This window comes from Leopardus geoffroyi, chromosome D1, assembly GCF_018350155.1.
Source record: "Leopardus geoffroyi isolate Oge1 chromosome D1, O.geoffroyi_Oge1_pat1.0, whole genome shotgun sequence".
NCBI lineage: Eukaryota > Metazoa > Chordata > Mammalia > Carnivora > Felidae > Leopardus > Leopardus geoffroyi.
The window spans coordinates 53,581,486-53,599,170 of record NC_059329.1 but is presented as its reverse complement, the minus strand read 5'-3'; the positions used below and the strand labels follow the sequence as shown (position 1 = coordinate 53,599,170).

At 46.8% G+C, this 17,685-nt stretch overlaps 1 protein-coding gene across 6 annotated transcripts in view; it reads right to left on the bottom strand.

The window, feature by feature from the left end:
- TENM4 (teneurin transmembrane protein 4) overlaps positions 1-17,685 on the bottom strand; it is a 2,911,279-nt gene that overhangs the window by 59,408 nt on the left and 2,834,186 nt on the right. For all 6 annotated transcript variants that reach the window (XM_045483835.1, XM_045483839.1, XM_045483838.1 and 3 more), the window contains 5 exons: positions 14,121-14,240; positions 9,214-9,475; positions 6,348-6,615; positions 3,409-3,552; positions 156-405 (listed from right to left, as the gene is read on the bottom strand). In XM_045483835.1, the coding sequence (XP_045339791.1) occupies positions 156-405; positions 3,409-3,552; positions 6,348-6,615; positions 9,214-9,475; positions 14,121-14,240 (1,044 nt within the window). The remainder of the gene's footprint in view (positions 1-155; positions 406-3,408; positions 3,553-6,347; positions 6,616-9,213; positions 9,476-14,120; positions 14,241-17,685) is intronic.

Sequence of the window (17,685 nt, the reverse complement as noted above, 5' to 3'; positions counted from 1 at the left end):
AGCTTACAGTTTAGCCCTGAGCTGGGAAGTAAAAAGTCTCAGATGGACTCTGACAGGTGAGGCTTCTCTGGGTGTCGTGGGTAATGCCAGGTGGGCGCCACGGGATAGCAAAGGGACAGTATTAGGAAGTGTGAGGAGGACATCACCTTACATACCTCAACTCCAGGATGTTGGTGACATTCCCAGAGGGGAAGATCCTCCGGATGTAGTTGAAATCTCCCACGTAGAGGCTTCCGTCAGAGCCGCACGTGAGGGCCACGGGGGCCAGGAGTTTATTGCCGTCGGCAAGGCCATTGCAGCTGGGGCAGGAGATGCTTCTCCGGCGCCCATTGCCCATGATGCTCCCAATGACGGGTGGCTGCTGAGACACAAACTGGTTCTCCCCATTCCCTTTGTGTAAGATGCCTGGGACAAGGACAGAAGAACAGAATCACCTATGGAGCAGGAAATGGCTGTCTTCTGCGGCTGACCACAGAGTTGCCTCGATTTTGCAAGGAATGCAAGATCTCTGCCTACCATTTCCAAGACTTACCCCCCAAGTCTGCCACACCCCCATCATGAAACCCAGAGTGTCCTGAACAGGCCATGCTGCCTTCCTGATTGAACGCTCTCAACAACTCTGTAAGATAGGTATCACTGTCCCCTCTGGATGCACAGGAGGGAACAGGCTAGTGGCTTACCTGAGGTTACACGGAGAGTAGCAGAAGTGCTCTTAAGTCCAGGCCCCTAATCATTCAGCTCCACTCCTTCTCAAATAGACTGTACACATCTCCTGTACCTAGTCCCCATCTCTACTGCAGTGTGGATTTTTTATGACACTTACATGTTTTTCTCTCTTTAGACTGAAACCATGTTATTTCCCTTTCTATATCCCCAGTGCCTATCACAGAACCTGACACAGAGTAGATCTCAATCAATGTTTAGAGAAATGCATGAGTGAAGTTCAGTCTCTTCTCACCAGGGTAGATTCAAGACACCTGGGTTTTTACCTGGTTTTGCTCCTGATGGGCTGATCCCAGGTGTTGTATTGGCTTTCCTACTGTTTTAACAGGTCTTGGATCTCCGTTTCCTCACCAGCAAAATGAAGGGACTGACCTCAGTGACTTGTAGCCTTCATCCCATAGCCACACTGTTTATTTTGGGCCCAGATCATCCTTTATCTCCCATATTATTGCCACAGTCTCCAAACTGGACTCTGCCTCTGACCTCACTCCTTCCATACTGAAGCCTGAATGAGTTTTGGGTTTATGGTCACAAGAATCTTCTCCCAGGCTGTCACCTATTAGCTCTGTCCTTTATTAAACAGGTATCTTTCATTTTTACCTAGTCCAATCAAATCATTTTCCTACTCTAATGTTTGTGCTTTTTGGTTTTAGGGAATCCTTCTCTGAGATCATAAAGATATTCTTCTGTGTTTTCTACTAGTTTTAAAGTGTTACCTTTTAAATTTAGATCTTTAATCAATCTTGTTTATTTTGTATGTAGTGTGAACTTAATTTTACTTTTCTTCACCCACTGAGCCAGTTTTTCCAATACGATTTCTAAAATAACTATCTGTCTCCACCGATATCTGATGTTGCCTGTGTCATGTGCCAGTTTCTATGTGTGTATGGAGCATAGCAGAAACCGTAGTCATCCACAGGTATCCATCCTGTCCCCCCGTCCTTTTTCTGTAGCCACAGAACCCCTGATGTTTGGCTGTCCAGGTGACTATCTGGAACCGCCTACACTTGGCAGGTGACTAAGTTCTAGCCAGTGGCATGGAAATAGAAATGGGGTGGGCAGCTGTTGGGAGGTGTCCTTGCAATGGAAAGGGCTTGCCCTTAGCCCTTTTCCTCCTTCTTGCTGGATGGGATGTGGATATGAAGGCTGGAGCTTCAGCGGTCACCGTGAACCATAACCTTGGGGATGGAGGCCTGATTGGAGCAGTGGGAGGGGAGGTGCCTGAGCCCCTGAGCCTGCAGTGTGCCAAGCCAGCCCTGGGTTATCTACCTCCAGACTTTCAGGCGAGGGAGAAACAAACTTTTTGCCTGTTTGGAATTCTGTTATTTTGGCTTTGCTGGCACTCATGGCCAAAATGATTCCTGATGACCACTTATAGGTCAGTTTCTGAACCGCGTGCTCTGTTCCATAGAAGCTATTTATCCACTCGGGTACCAGCACCACAATTTTGGAGACTGTGGTTTCTTTTAAGACGGATACCAAACCATCTGGCAGTGCCTCTTTTTTCCTTTTTCTTTTAAAGGCTGTCTCAGCTATTCACAAATCTTTCTTCTATCATAAAATTTAGAATTAGTTGGTTACTTTTTCCTTAAACTTTTTTTTATTCAAATCGTTTTATTAAAATTATTTGGCAATTTTAGTAGCAGTGAAAAGTTTTTGACTTTTAGACACGAGTTTATGATATTTGGTCTGCTGTGGGTTTGGGTGCATGTACTTTTCCAAACCTTCTGCCCTTCCTTTCATTACCAAATGGCAAAGTGCCTTAAGTTTCACTGTCTACAATATTCTACTACTGAATGACAGGAATCTGTAAAGTAAGATTGAAAAAAAAAATCCATAGATTCAAAAATTCTCTGCAAATATTAAGAACATGTAAAGTATACTAGAGACACAATGTTGTGGTTTTGAGTAGCATCCAGGGCCTCTCCAGAGTAGGTGGGAGATGTCTGACATCAGGAGCATATTTAGTTGTCCCATCCTGGAACACAGTCAAGGTGGGCTATCTGAAATACAGAGCTGATTATGTCACTTGGATGCTTGAAACCCTTCAGAAGCTTGACATCGGCCTCTGGATGAAGTTCAAAGTCCCAGTCTTCTGACCCTGGGCTCTGGCTGCTCAAGCTCTGGCTTTTGCTTCAGCTCTTGCCTTCACTTCATCCTTTGCTCAAACCATAAGAAACCTTCTCTCCAATTACTCTTCTTTTAGACTTCTGTGCCTTGACACATACTGTGCCTTCTGCCTAGAATGTTCTCCCTACTTGATATATAGGGCTGATCCTCTGGATCTTTTGAGACTCAGTTCAGAGGTTCTCTCCAAAGAGACACTGTGCTGAACCGGGAAACTGAGTTGCTGCCCTCCATGCCCCAGTGTCCTGTGCTTTTGTGTGTGATGGCACCATCCACGGCACAGCCTGGAGACTGCCTGGGAAGTGTTTGCTTCTGACCAGAATATCATCTCTTGAGGTCTTTCATTTCTGCATCTCCACTGCCTAGTTGTGACAAGCACAGAGCAGGCTCCCAAGGAATATCTGTTGACTAATCCTTCTGATGACTGATCACATACAAGCCCATGTAATTTGAAGTGTGCATTTTTTTTTTCTCTTTTTTAAATCTGGCAGGGCACAGAGGATACGAGACAAGGGCCACACCATGGCCTGGCTCCTGGAATTCTGTTAATGCACTTACCACTTTGGATGTTGAGGGCATGATGTTTGTCTAGGCTCCATCCTCCCAGCTTAGAAGCATCGATTTCATATCCCTGCAGCACTGCCGTTCTTTTTTCCCAGAGGATCAGATCTGGGCAGGATTCATACTCATAACCCACGGAAACTGTAGGAAACAAAAGCACACAGGTGAGCAAAAGCACAAAGTGCACAGGTGAGTAAAGTCTCTTCTTTGGCTTTGATATGCATGCAAGGCTCTGGCTTGTCTTTCGTAGAAAAGGAGAAAAGGTCATATTTCTAAGTGCCTTAGAAATCCTGAGCCTTAATATCCTTTTTTAATAGAGCAATTGTGCATTATGAGGAAAAGTTAAAAAAAAAAAGTACTAAACAATTTAAAAAGGACCCAGGAGAATCAATTCCCAGGAAATAATCCTTTAGTATGGAAAATACTTCAGGCACAAAACTCTTCACTGCAGGACTATTTATAATAGTGCAAATTGGAAGTAATCTAAAAGTTTAAAAGGGGTTACAGGTTGAGCAAATCAAAGTGTACCCACTCGATGGGGCCCCTGGATGGCTCAGTCGGTTAAGTATCTGACTTTTGATTTTGGCTCAGGTCATGATCTCATGGTCATGAGATTGAGCCTGGCATTGGGTTCCATGCTGAGTGTGGAGTCTGGTTGGGATTCTCTCTCTCTCTCCCTCTGCCCCTCCGCAGCTCTCACGCTCTATAAACAAATAAGTAAGTACGTCTTCAAAGTGTACCCACTTGAGGAATATTATGCAGCCACCGGATAATTTGGTTATGAAGATAGTGGGGTGTCATGGAAAATGCTTATGGAATAATGCTAAGTTGTATATACAGTATTCTATCTAGGCTTAAAAAAAACTATACACAAACTATACACGAGAAAAGAAAATAAACATAAATGTTAACAAGTAGTTGTTTTATAGAAACATGTATGAATTTATTTATATTTTTGTCTGTTCATCAAATTTTTATGAATGATAATGGTATTACTTTACTAAAGAAAAAAATTCAAGGTCGTTTATAATGAATACATGGAAAAAGAGCTCACTTAGGGTACTTTGAAAGCTGGAAGTTGCTTTGAGTCTCAAAGCTTGAAAATCCCCTGGTTTCATTTCTGTTTCATAAATCCAGACCTCCTCAGGAGGGCACCGGGATGCAGGCTAACCATGGCAGCCGTCCCGAGACTGGATTTGTAAAAAGCCCTGTACCTGCCCTGTGGAAAGGAACCAGCAGAGACAGGAATGCCATTTCTTTCAAGCATCTTTCTGTGCAGACAGTATCTGTCAAGAGGTCAATATCCTACCGCATGTTCAGGACAGGAATTAACAAGTGGACAGTCCCTTCAAAGTTTCTTTAGGTGCCATAAAAGTTGTTAGCCATCTATGGCAGGAGGGGAATGTTCACAGGGGCATCTTCTCTGTGACCGTGAGTCCCTTAAGCAGCCTCTACGCCTCCTATTGGTCACCTAAGGGAAGTGAGCCTCAGCCCTTGAAGTCCCACTATGCAGACACCTGCCTTTGTCCCTGGCTGGTGGACACTAAGGATACCCATTTCACCTGAAGAGGTTGCAAGGCTTTTTTTTTTTTTTTTATGAGACCCCAGAAGCACTTTGAGTTACAGAAGGGAGAGTGGACAGAAAGAGATGGCATCTTCACTCCCAGCATGCCCTTGTGCGGTAGGGTGGGATGCAAAACTACAGGGAGGGACTGGGATGAGTCCAGCTCCGTTCCTGTCTCATCCATCCTTGGGAGGTCCCCTCACCTCTCCCAGCCTCGGCTTTCTCTTGCAGAATCTGAGGACAATTTCTGACTCACAGGGTGGTTGTGAGGATTAAGTGGGATATTAACGTGCAGGGAAGCACACTGTTCAGAGCAGGTGTTCAACAGACATTCTCTTATTGACTGCCTGCCTTCCCTCCCTCCCTTCCTCTCTTTCTTCTTTACAACATTATTTCTCCTCTGCTTCCTCATTCTGCCATTGCTCAATCTAATAAGGGAATGAAATTGGAGTAGGTTTCAAGATGAGAAGGAATTTCCTGGGCTGATAATCTACGTGTTTGGAGGATTAGCCCCGCAGGGGTTAGGTCTGCTCACAGTCCAGCTCTGAACCCTTCCTGGGACTCTGCTATATACGGAGACTGGAATGAGCACAGCCAGCCCCTGAAGCCCGACGTCTGAGTGGGGCTGGGACTCCAGGTGAGGCCACAGTCACCTTCTGCTTCATCTTAAAAACAGACAGAAACAATGAGGAGGGGGGCCCCTGGGTGGCTCTGTCAGTTAAGTGTCTGACTCTTGATTTCGGCTCAGGTCATGATCTCACGGTTCATGAGTTCAAGCCCTGCGTTGAGCTCTGTGCTGACAGCATGGAAACTGATTAGGATTCTCTCTCTTCCTTTCTTTCTCTCAAAAACAAATAAAAACTTTAACAACAACAACAACAACAACAACAACGACAACGACAGAAACTCTTTGATTGAAAATAAGGTAAAAAGGCCAACAAGCCTTCCTGATGAAGACAGAATCTTAGCTCCTGCACCTCAATAACTCTGAAGAAACCCAGGAGCCCCAGACTCCCACATTTCTCATGGGTGAGTTCAGGCCAGATGGTTGTGAGGGGGCCATAGCTGCATCTTCGTGGCACAAAGCCTCTTTTAGCTGTCACATACCACCAGAGCACTTTTCAAGGGCCCTTCTGCTTTTGTAACCCCCTTTAAAAAAAAATGATCAGCTTTTCCACATTCAGGTCTTTGAGTACATTCTCTTAGGTCACGGATGGCCACCAAAAAGTCTTGAAGGCCGACTAAGCCATAGGAATTTCTGAGAAGAGGAAAGGAGGAGGAAGAAACACGGCAAGTGGAAAAAGAGCCCCACGTCCCCAAGCGTCACTGTGTCTCTGAGGATGGCCTTGAGTCTTGGGGCTGAGAGGCTTACCGAAGGCTTCCGAGAGCCCGAACACCTTCTGGTTGTAGACATCTGTCTTGTCCCAGATGAAGTAATAGGACAAGTCTGGGGCCGCAGCAAACCACTTCCTGAAGAGGCGGCCCTCCACTGCCACCATGAGATGCACCTTCATGAGGTTGAAGGGGATGGTAGGGTGGGTGAGGCTGATCCTCAGGACAGATTTGTAGCCAGGGGTACGACTGCTAAGGTAGCTCAACCTCATCTTGCAGCCAGAGATAGCGATTTCCTCCTGCAAAGCCTAGAAGACAGATTACACAGCAAGTGACGGTCATGGACTCGTGGGAGGAGGGGGGCTGACAAGCCCCATGTGCTCTGGGTGTTCAAGAGGTAGAGGAGGAAGCAGAGATGGGGGATGAGGGAGAGGAGGAGCAGGAACTAGAAAAGAGAGACGAAAGAAGAGGGGGAGGCAGAGTGTGAAGAGAAGCAGGAGGAAGAGGGGAAGAGGGGCAAAGGGGAAACGGGAGGGAAGAGGAGGGATCCAAGAGTCAGGAAGCCTGGCTCCGGACCAGCTCCACGTGGTACACCCCTGCCCCATTCCACGAGGATGACAATGCTCACCCTGCTGCATTAGTGAGAGGAACACATGAGATAATGCGTGTAAAATATTTATCATCATGTTGCCTCTCATTCACTAGTTATGCCCTCCGAGAAACGCGTGCAAGCTGCCGAACGTCAGCCTCCTCTCCAGAGTAGTGTGAGGATTGAGTGAGGTCACACATATAAAGTGCCCAGCCTATGACAGGTACTCAGTAAACAGGATGCTGCTGCTGCCGTTGGTGCTGGTGCTGGGAGCTGAAATATGAAGACAGACTTTCCTTCAGACTAATACGGACAGCCGCCTCAGCAAGGGCAGTTTTTCCCTCAAAACTTTCCTAAAATAAGACCCTCAAATACCTTTCCTCTTCAGGAAAATAAACAGAGACCATAAGAGGCTGGCCAAACAATTTTGCAGGGTTGAGAGCACGGCCTGCCAAGGGCCTGTGGCCAATGCCTCCCTCCAGCTCACCCACAGAAAGGGGTCAGACTGGAGGCATGGAGTTTCCGTGCCCCATGCTGTGCTAGATGAACAGAATGGTGGGGAAGGTGGCACTTTATCTCCTGTATGTAATGGGCTCATTTCCAAGATGGAAACTTTAAATCAATGTCAGGGTTCTCGGGCACATGGTGAAAGCAGAGAACTTCTATCAGCTTGATGCTCTGGGTTCTGTTTTAAGAAGGGGACATTAAATCAATTGAGGCTAACGTATCCATTAAAAGGACAATGATTATTCTACTCTGGTGTTCATGGAGAAACTGGGCCTTCACAAAGAAAGCTTTTTCCTTTCTGTCCATTTCATATCACATATGGGGGTGAGCTCTCCCTACCCCGTTCTGAGCACACAAAATTTTAGGGACTGGGCCTAAAGCAAAGCAACCTTCCTAAAAATCAGCTTGCAGCTTCTAGACAAAGCAGGCTCTATACCCTGGTGAACCACAGGCAGGGTTCGAGTGCCATCCTGATGCTCTCATAAATATTTATCTTCAACACACCTTTTACAGTGTACATCTCCCAGTGCTTGCGAAGGCTGGCCAATGATAGGGCCAGGAAAACCCAGGAGCTTGTTTTCATGTGTTTCATGAATCTGATAATAAGCAAGGTTTGTGACCCAGCTGGGCTCGCAGACACCCAGCTCAGGGAGCGCTGCGAACAGGGTGGGACCTTTAACCTCATTTGTTCCAAAGTCTCTGCTCCTGGGAAAATGTCTAGATGGAGCTGAACCAGGGTTGAGTAACAAATTACTTCTCTCCAGCAAGCTCTGTCTCCGCTGACAACCATTTCAAAAGAAAGGTCAGCCTGGTAGTTGAGATAGGAGACCGGTGCCGAATCTCTAAAAGGAGCGAGGTTTTCAACCTGAGGGTGCAATGAGAATTTCAAAATGGCTGTATGTCCTTGTGGGCTGGCGCCAGAAGCCCATCAGCAGGACACACACACACACACACACACACACACACACGCACACACAGATATGACTGCTCAGCCAGGCATGAAACATACACATGAAAGTGTATACGCTCCCTGCTCCACAGGCCCCTGCAACCTATTAACATGCACATGACCAGAGCTCTTGGTGGGCAAGCAAGCGAGCCTGGGACCTCTCCCTGCCATCTCTCTTCCCTTGGCCTTTGTTCCTGCCATCTGAGATTGGGCTGGGATGGCAGAGGACATCTCACTCTCCACAGCTTTGTTAGGCCAAGAATCTATCTTGGTTTCAATCTGATTAGACCGTATCTTTCCAAATTACTTCCTTTTAATGATAATTAAGTAAAGCACTTGTATGTAGAGATTTGAGCCAAAGCATGCCTCTGGCATGAAGGCAGTGTGTGTAAAATAATCTTAAATAAGAATAATACTGGAGAAAATTTATTGAGCGCTTACTGAGTGCTACACCTTGTGCTAAAGCGCCTCGTGTATATTTTCTCACTGAACCTTTATTATGATGCCTGTCTGTCCCACTCCTGTTGGTAGAACCTATCATCATAAATATTTTCCACAGAAATGATGATAGAGGGGGACATTGGAGGCTGGGGGGAAAGGAAAGTGGGAGTGAACTGAATGCAGAGTGGAAAAGGAGTGGGAGTTTATTATATGCCTGAGTGTGCCAGGAAGCTTCCAGCGCTCCTGTGTTTTGAGTATGGAAGAGGGGTGACCATCACACGCCACGGCTGCTGTGGGGTCTGGCAGCTGGATTCTGCATGGTGGGCTGATGAGATCTCCCTTTCCCCTGTCTCTGAGATCCTCCTCCACCCCACAGGTGAAATAAAAGCACAGAGAAATATGGCTAAGAAAGCTGGGTACCTGAATTTCTGGAACGATGGGGCCTTTCTCTGCACAGGAGCTGGCAAAGGACGTCAGCGGGGATGGAGACACGACAGGGTTGGGGCGGGCGAAGTTGCTCAGGTCACAACTGGGAATCTCATTCTCCTCATGTCGCATGATGATGGTTTCCATGACAAAGAAGCGATCCCAAGGCAGCCAGAGGGTGTGCTCCTGTGTGATGAAAGGTGCCCGCTCAAACCGGAGGATGATAGAGATGCCGCCATTTGTGACCAAGTCAAAGCTGTTTGAGAGGGGGAGGGGTGGAAAAAAGAGGGGAGCAGGAAAAGCAGGAAACAGGAGATGAGGAGGAAGAGGATAATGGGTGGGGGTGGGGCAAAGAGAGACATAAAGGAGAAAAAAATTACACCAAAAGGTCTGAGCACTTGTTGAGGAGACCCTAAAACCTAAAGACTTCACTATAACCACAAACAGTAACAGAGATTCCATAAAGCATTGGTTTTGGGGGAAATGGTTCATTACAGAGATTTTACCAAAACCAACATTAATAATCACTGCTATGGAGAGCCATTTGCCAGGACACAGGACAGCTGATGAGCTTCTGCTATGGTGGTTCTGGTACCTAGGGACCCTTATAGCTGAAGCTCAGTGAAAAGTCAGCAGAATAAAGTGGAACAAGTCCTGCCCTGGTATTAGGAGCCCTAAGCCTAGTCCTGCCTCTGCCATGAACTACTGTGCGATCTCGAGCACATCACTCAGCCTCTCTGACCCTCAATTTTCTCAATATGTAAAATGAAAAGGTTCAAATGGATTTTTTATTCAAGTATAATTAATATACAGTGTTATATTCACTTCCGGTATACCATATAATGCTTCCACAATTCTATACGTTTCTCAGAGCTCACCGAGATAAATGTGCTCTTGACCCACTTTATTTCACCCACCCCTCTCCCACCTCCCTTCCGGGCAACTACCAGTTTGTTCTCTGTATTTAAGAGTCTGTTTTCTTTTTCTTTTCTTTTTTTTAAAATTTGTTTGCCTCTTTCTTTGTTCATTTGTTTTGTTTCTTAAATTTCAAAGGGATTATTCTTAAGTCACTAAGATCCTATGATCCTATGGCAATTTTAGCTCTGATTATGATAGATTACTCAATGCAGGCCTTTGGAATTACAAAAAGGCACAACTGACAGTACGTGTGAGGTGGAAAAGGGAAGCTGAAGACTGAGGCCCAGACTCCCTGCTGCCGTGAGGTCTCTGTGGTGTCCAGGAGAGCCGGTGGCCAGCCAGCCTCTGTTCACAGCCCTCTCCCAGTCTGATGCTTTTCTTCCACGGAATCACCAGCAAGGGACCATTTGGTTCCCTGTGATGAGGAGTTTGCTATATGCACAGAAGGACTGTCCCATCTTCCGTTAGTTCTGTTAGGACTTGTTATTTTCGGAATTGAGCCTGGGTCCCTCTTCTTATAGCTACTTAGCCACTGGGCCTTGTTCTACCTGTTGGGGTGACTGCTTCTGCCTTTGACAGTCCTTCAGGACTTAGAAACAGTGGCCCGGTCCACCTGCCACCTCTCGGCTGTGATGTCTCTGGACAGAGTCTTTTAGCCACTACCTGAGGATGCATTCTCAAGGCCTGTCCTCATCTTGTTCTTGTGGTTGGAGAGCTCCTGCAAACTCCTTACTTGGTCAGAATTCTAGCTCCCTCCCTCTCAGGGCACCACGTGCCCTCCTCCTCTTGGCCCACCACACACCGCCCAGGAGTCACATGTTTATTGCTTGGCCCAGGTGCATTGATTCCTCATTCTTTCCAGAACCTAGCCCAGCGCTTGTCGCTTATAGTTTACAGAAGGACTATATGAATGACGCTGTCAGTTTCTTCTGAACTGAACACCCTAGGCTCCTTCCTACTTGGGCTGTTGTTACAGACCAACCCGTGCAGTTGGTTATAGAAACTCTTAACACAGGACCTCACCTTTATGTGGGTTTGGGCTCTCTGCTCTGCCTTGCTCTTCCCTCTCCCAGGGATTTTGCGATAAACTGCCCTGACCTAGTGCCAAATCCTGTTCCTGACAGACGATGCCCCCAGATTCGGGATTCTAGGCTCCGGAGCCTGACTCTCTTGTCCTTTGCTGAAACTTTTCACCCACTCTGCCTGCTCCTCACTCAACCCTTTCTAGGCCCACACTTGGGTAGCAGAAGTAGGACAGTGCCATCTTCAATAAACAGTGACGGAGTTTGTTCTGAACCAAGAGTTTAGGTTTTGGCTCTCTAAGAGAATATCCATGGTTTGGGGAAATACCCAGAGAATGACTTTCCTGTCATAGACCTGAAGAGCAACTGTACTTTGACAGAACAGTTGTAACCATCAAACAGAACTTTGGCCTGGCTCACGAGCTCCTTTCACGAGAGCATGAGTGTGGGGAGGAAGCGAAGACAAACCCGAAAAGACATATTCTCAAGGTGGTGAGTGGGCTAGGGGCAGCTGGCCCTGCCAAGAGCTGGGTGTGACTGGATCTTGCCAAGAGCTGGGCCTGTTCATCTGGAGGGAAACCTTGTTGTGGATATGGATGTGAGTCTGACCACAAAAGGAAGGCCTGGATCTCAGGCGAAGCCCAAACAGCTCAGGACCTGTCTAAGCACTGCTATTCACTCCATAGGTGACTTCTGTCACCTGTCTGAGCCTCAATCTCCTCATGTAAAATGATGACCATAACCACTTGGCAGTTATTAATTAGACAGATGGGATAAGGAATGGGAAAAGCCCAGAGCCCCACTCCCAGGGCATCATGCTCCATATTCCCCCATTTTTTCAATTCAGCGAGCCTGGACTGCTTCTTTTGTCTGCTATTCTTTACAAATTTTTCTTCATGGCTTCAATTTTCCATCTTTTTATCGATCTCTTTGGCTCTAGTTAAATCTTGATGTCTGGTATTTCAGTGTGGTGGGTATGTGAAAGGGACCAGGGAGCTGGGCGAGAGTGGGCAGCCCAGTACCTGCCTGGGAAGTGAGGGATAGAGAGCTGAGTTAGACTTGGTCCACAGACTTGTATACACTGTGACATTCAGGCTATGTCTCTCCCGGGGTGTGAGAGATAAGAAGGAGGGTGAAAGAAAGGGAAACTGAAAGGAAATGGGCAAGATTCATACATAACAAACAGGGATCTGCAGGCACCTGGAGAGTAAGTAATGGCTCTCCTATCCATTATGCAGTGTCTAGTTGGGAGGGAAACTCAAGCCCCATAAAGCACTGGTTAAGAATTGCTTTGAAACTCAAGCTCTCTGCAACTCTGGTTCCTACGATGTGATTTAGTAAACTGATGCAGGAAGTGTGGCTGACAATTGCCTCCCAGGCTCCCCATGCTGTCAAGGGGCCTCGGAAATCACAGGGGCAGTACACACGGGGAATCAAAGCCTAGAGGCGAAGGAGTGGGCTCTTCTCAAGGGCCACCAAACTTACATGACTCCGGAGTGTTTTACGGACCCACTCTGACCAAGTACAGCAAAGGCAAAGGACTGACGATTTGCCATTTCATGGGAATGACGGACACCTTTCGTGACAAGAAAAGAGCAGTCCCCACGGCTCCTTCTTGATGACTGTTTCACAGCAGGTAATGATGTAGCCACAATACCTGTTGCCTAGAATGCTCACATCTGCCACTTCCATCTAGCAGGCAGCCCCAAGCTGGAAGGCAGTGAAGACAGAGCATGAGAAAGATATATTCCCCCATGCTGTACTGAACGTCCGCACTGACGTGCTTCCTGGGCTGGAAGGTGTGTGGGGCAGGGGACAGTGGTCTGGGCCGGCCAGATTACTCCTGGCACTGGCCGCCAGCCCCTTCTAGCTGGGCCCCTTCCCATTCACAGGGAGAGGAGGGGGGAGAGGGCTCCCCATGCCAAGCTTGCCACTCTGTCTAAGAGGCACACATGTCTACAAACAGATGAGCCTCTACTTCATTATCACCTCGGCCGGGACATGTTCACGTCTGATATTGGATTAAAGAGGTGCTAAAATCAATCAGGCTGGAGCATAATTTCCAACACAGAGTGAAAATCAACCTTATGGGCCCACACTTAGCCAGATGGACTGCCACCACCTGATTTTATTAAAAATCGAGGACCTGTCACCACCGACAGCCTAAATTGTTCCACTTTCTTCCTTCTCTTTCCATTTTCTCCAAAATATTCCTAATGGCCTGTACCACAATCATCACCTCCTCATCATTTAATAATTTGTAATTTTAATAAACTGCTAATATTTACTGCATCCTTACCGTGTGCCAGGTCCTGGCAATATGGCAATGAACCAGAGGAGGGAAGGGAAACTAAGATTTATTAAACACCTACTGTGTGCAAGGCGCTTCCTCATCCATCATGGAATGTCATCCTTACAACCAAATTGTGAGATGCTAGTATTAGGACCATTCATAGGTGAAGAAGTTGAGGCCCAGAGAGGTGAGGAGAACTGTTCTAGCAAATGGAGAGTTAGAGTGAGTGAAGAAACTTTATTTCCTTCTACTGACTGTTCTCACGGGGATCCGAGGGGCAGAGTTCTGTCATCACCCAGGGGCTTCCACAGACCTAGGCAGTTGTAGATGGAAAGCACACAGCAGGAATACGAACATTTCTGGAGTTGTCTGGTCTGAGGAAAGTGGTCCATGTGACAGTGCTTTATATTATAAGCCATTGAGCAGGATAACATGTATAAGGTACCCTATGCTTACTCTGAGAACCAAACGAGAAGAGATTGCTTAATTTCTAGTCAAAGGGACTAAGGCCAGAGTCAAGTGCAAGGTCTCACAGCCAGTGAGTGGCAGAGCTAGGCCTCTGAATTCAGGTCCCATTCTCTTTCCACATTGCCATTCTAGCAGCAGCTATGTGGCAAGACCACGAGAATAGGACCTTCACTAACCCTGCTCTACAAAAGGTCTCCTACCTGCCATCTTGCCTGCTGACTGTGTATCCAAAGAGAGGATTATTGACGAAGCTGATATTCACACCAACCAGTGGGGTCCCATCTGATGTCATCACTTGACCACGAATGACACACGCATGCCTGTGGGTAGAGAAGAGAGAATGACGTCATCTACTTTTCTGTTTAGAACCCTGGATGGCAGGGAAGCCTTGGAGGTCAGAAGACAGAAGGCAGGCCGCTCAGACATATCTGGGCACCCAGGGGCTCGCTGTATTTACTCAAGAGGAGTAATATTCTTCTTTTTTTCATATTGACTCAATTTAAGGCATCAAAGTGTCCTCTAAAGGGTTATAACTGGGAGATGTTTGTAGATACCTTACTAGATGTCATTTTCTAAGGATTCTATGTTATGCAGTAAGGGGATAAACTGATACAAGAGGGCTACACCAGCAGCAGAGTTAGCAGCCGAGTTACAGAGTTACGCTTGAGAATCCAGAATCATGAGACTTGGGTTCAACTCTTGACTCTGCCACTTTCTAGCTCTCTAAAGTTGCAAAAGTATGTGACAGCTCTTTGAAACTCTGTTTCTTCAGAGCAAGCTCCATGAATGACAGTGGCTATTATTGTCACTAATGGACATAGTGGAAGCGGACATACTCTCGAGAAAGTGAACAGGATAGAGAGTACATCCTCTCGTCTGGCTTTAGAAACAGCAGAAGGGCAGATGCTAAGCATCCCCCTGGAGTGGTTTCTGGAACCTGTCGCCATCTCCCAATAATATCCCCGCTCCCACTTACCCTCTATATCCCAGACAACAAACCATCTGTTTCCCCCCAACTTGTCAGGCACGTGTTGCCTAAGCCTCTGTGTCCGTGCAGTGCTCTCCCAGCTGCCTCAGTGTCACTCCAGCACCCCTCCCCCAACCCTCTCATCCTTTATGACTCGGCTTCAAATGACACCTCTTCCCTGAAGTCTGTCTTGATGACCCTAATTAGACTAGTCACTTCCTTCCAAAACCTGACACAAACACCCAGATACCCTGCCACACTGCACACAGTCCTCCTCTCCACTACATCGTGAGCTCCTTGAGGGCAGGGTCAAGGACTACTCCTTTCCTTCTCTCTGTAGTGCCTGGAAATGCCTAATAAGTACTAGGTCATTGTTTAAAACAATGGTGGATTGAGTAAATAAGTGGGGCAATTAGAGATCATCTAGAATGATGGTTTTTCAAATATATCAGAAATACATCAGAAATGGAACCTTTTCACCAGATGATATTTTATAAGGACCTCAACATGGAAAACAGAAACCACATCTCTCTAGACGAAATAAGAGGTTTGGAGTGATTCTGAAGGCAACTCTGGATTCTTACGTCTCTGGAGAAGCCAGAGAAAAGCCTGTTGGAAAATCAATGAGTTGGTGGAAGAAGAGGAAACGGGTCCACAGAGGTTACGTTATTTGCCCCAAGTCACGCAGCGGGTAGTGGCAGAGCCGAGCCTCACATGCAGGGCTCACAGCTCCGGGCCCAACTTAGACCATTCTGTTTACCACTGGCAACGGGAGAAAAAGGAGGTGCTCAGTGGTGTCAACATCCTAAAGCATCAGGGCACTGGGGAGACAGCCCTGGTTGACAAGCCAGATCTGAGGCGAATATCCAGGTGTGAGTATCCAGACAACTTTTTCCATCTGCCTCTGTTCAGATGGCTTTTTTTTTCTGGCTTGGAGAAGGGCTACTGATGAGACCTATGGGCATTCATAAAAAAGGGATCTCAAACAGCCTCTGCCTCATTGGGTACTTACATCTCTACCTTCCTAGAGTGATAAACTTTTCTCTGTTTGATGAGAAAAGCAATTAACACCAGGCTTGTAAGCATCTGGTCTCACGAGCGTCAGCTTGTCCTTTCAGAAGGCAAGAACAACTACCCACAATGCATCAAGCTCCCCTCCCCCACCCCGCCCACCCCGCCCCACCCCACCTCACCTCACCTCACCTCACTACACCCAATCTGGTTAATGCTAATTCAGTCAGCGGTTTCCTTCCGAGGCCCTTGGTCTAAATGCAATTACACGACAAACAAGTTAAGCGGTGAGGCTCAGCAAAGACTCTCAGTCCTGCTCTGAAGGTCTCCCAATACATTTATGTGAAATTATCTCTCCACTAATGGGAAAGATTTATTCCATCAATTGTATTCAGCTGGTACTGAGAGATGCCTTCTTTAATGGAGGAAAATTGAATTTCTTATTGCTGGAACTTTGTCCTTCCAAAGAATTACTAACAGATCTCATCCTGGTGCTGGCGACTGTCCAGCCTTGTCCTGACATATGTGCCTTCAGATTCTGCTTGGATGGCAACTAGCCCTCCGGGGATGGTTTCCTTTTGGGGGCTGCCCTGGCTGCTGCCCCTCATACACATGCGGGCCAGCCTCCTCTGACTGATCTCTCTTTGGAGGTTTCCTGATCATTGGGAAATGTTAAATCAGCACCGTTTGGCTATCATGTAGCCTTCACTTTGGCCAGCCAGAGCAGATGTAATTTTAGCCCAGGGTCCCGTGAGTTGCTTGGGTTCTGGAGAAGATTAAGTTGACTCCCTGTACCCCTGTACACCACAGAGGCCTCTTGCCAAAACAGGCATTTGGCTCAGGAATTAGGTCCTGGAGAAAAACACTTCCATCCTCCTCCTGTTTAACCATGATTTTCAGTTGTCAAGAAAACCAATTTAACACGAAGGCCTCTCTGGGACAAAGGAGATGGGGGAAGTCGGCTCTGTGGAGGCCTCTGAAATGTGTCTCATGGTGTTTTTTTTTTTTTTTTTTTTTTGTCCAAGGAGGTTTGAAAAGATGTGCGTCCTGGGCTTCCAAATGCTTTCTCCCTTCATCCCATTTATTGAATGGATACCATCCGTGGTATACTGGTAAACATTTAATATTTGGCTTTCAAAAGAAAAATAGTTTTCATTGGTAGCGTTTGCCTATTTCTGTGGTGTAAATACTTCCACCCTGGCCGATTTCATGCTATTAACGAGATGTCACTGAACCCAGACTTGGGAAGAGATGCACAGTAGGACCCTATTACCAAGTCCTTCCTCCACAAGACACAAGAGTCCTAATAAACTTAGGAGAACGAGAATAGTGGAATATAGTAAAATAATTAGGAAGTGATGAGTGTTGATTATCTTTGTTTTTTTTTTTTTTTTCAACGTTTTATTTATTTTTGGGACAGAGAGAGACAGAGCATGAACAGGGGAGGGGCAGAGAGACAGGGAGACACAGAATCGGAAACAGGCTCCAGGCTCTGAGCCATCAGCCCAGAGCCTGACGCGGGGCTCGAACTCACGGACCGCGAGATCGTGACCTGGCTGAAGTCGGACGCTTATCCCCTGGGGCTAGGGCAAGCACGGACATTGCTCCCTGAGTGTCTATTAGGGGAGAAATGATCAAGTACTTGAAGCTCAGAAAGGAATGACTTGCTCAAGGTCATAGAGCAAAAAACTGGCCGAGTGGACACTCAAAGCTAGGACTTCTGACTTCCAGATCTTTACTCTTACTACTATTTTAGGTACCTGCAGCCACTAAAATTCACTCTGATT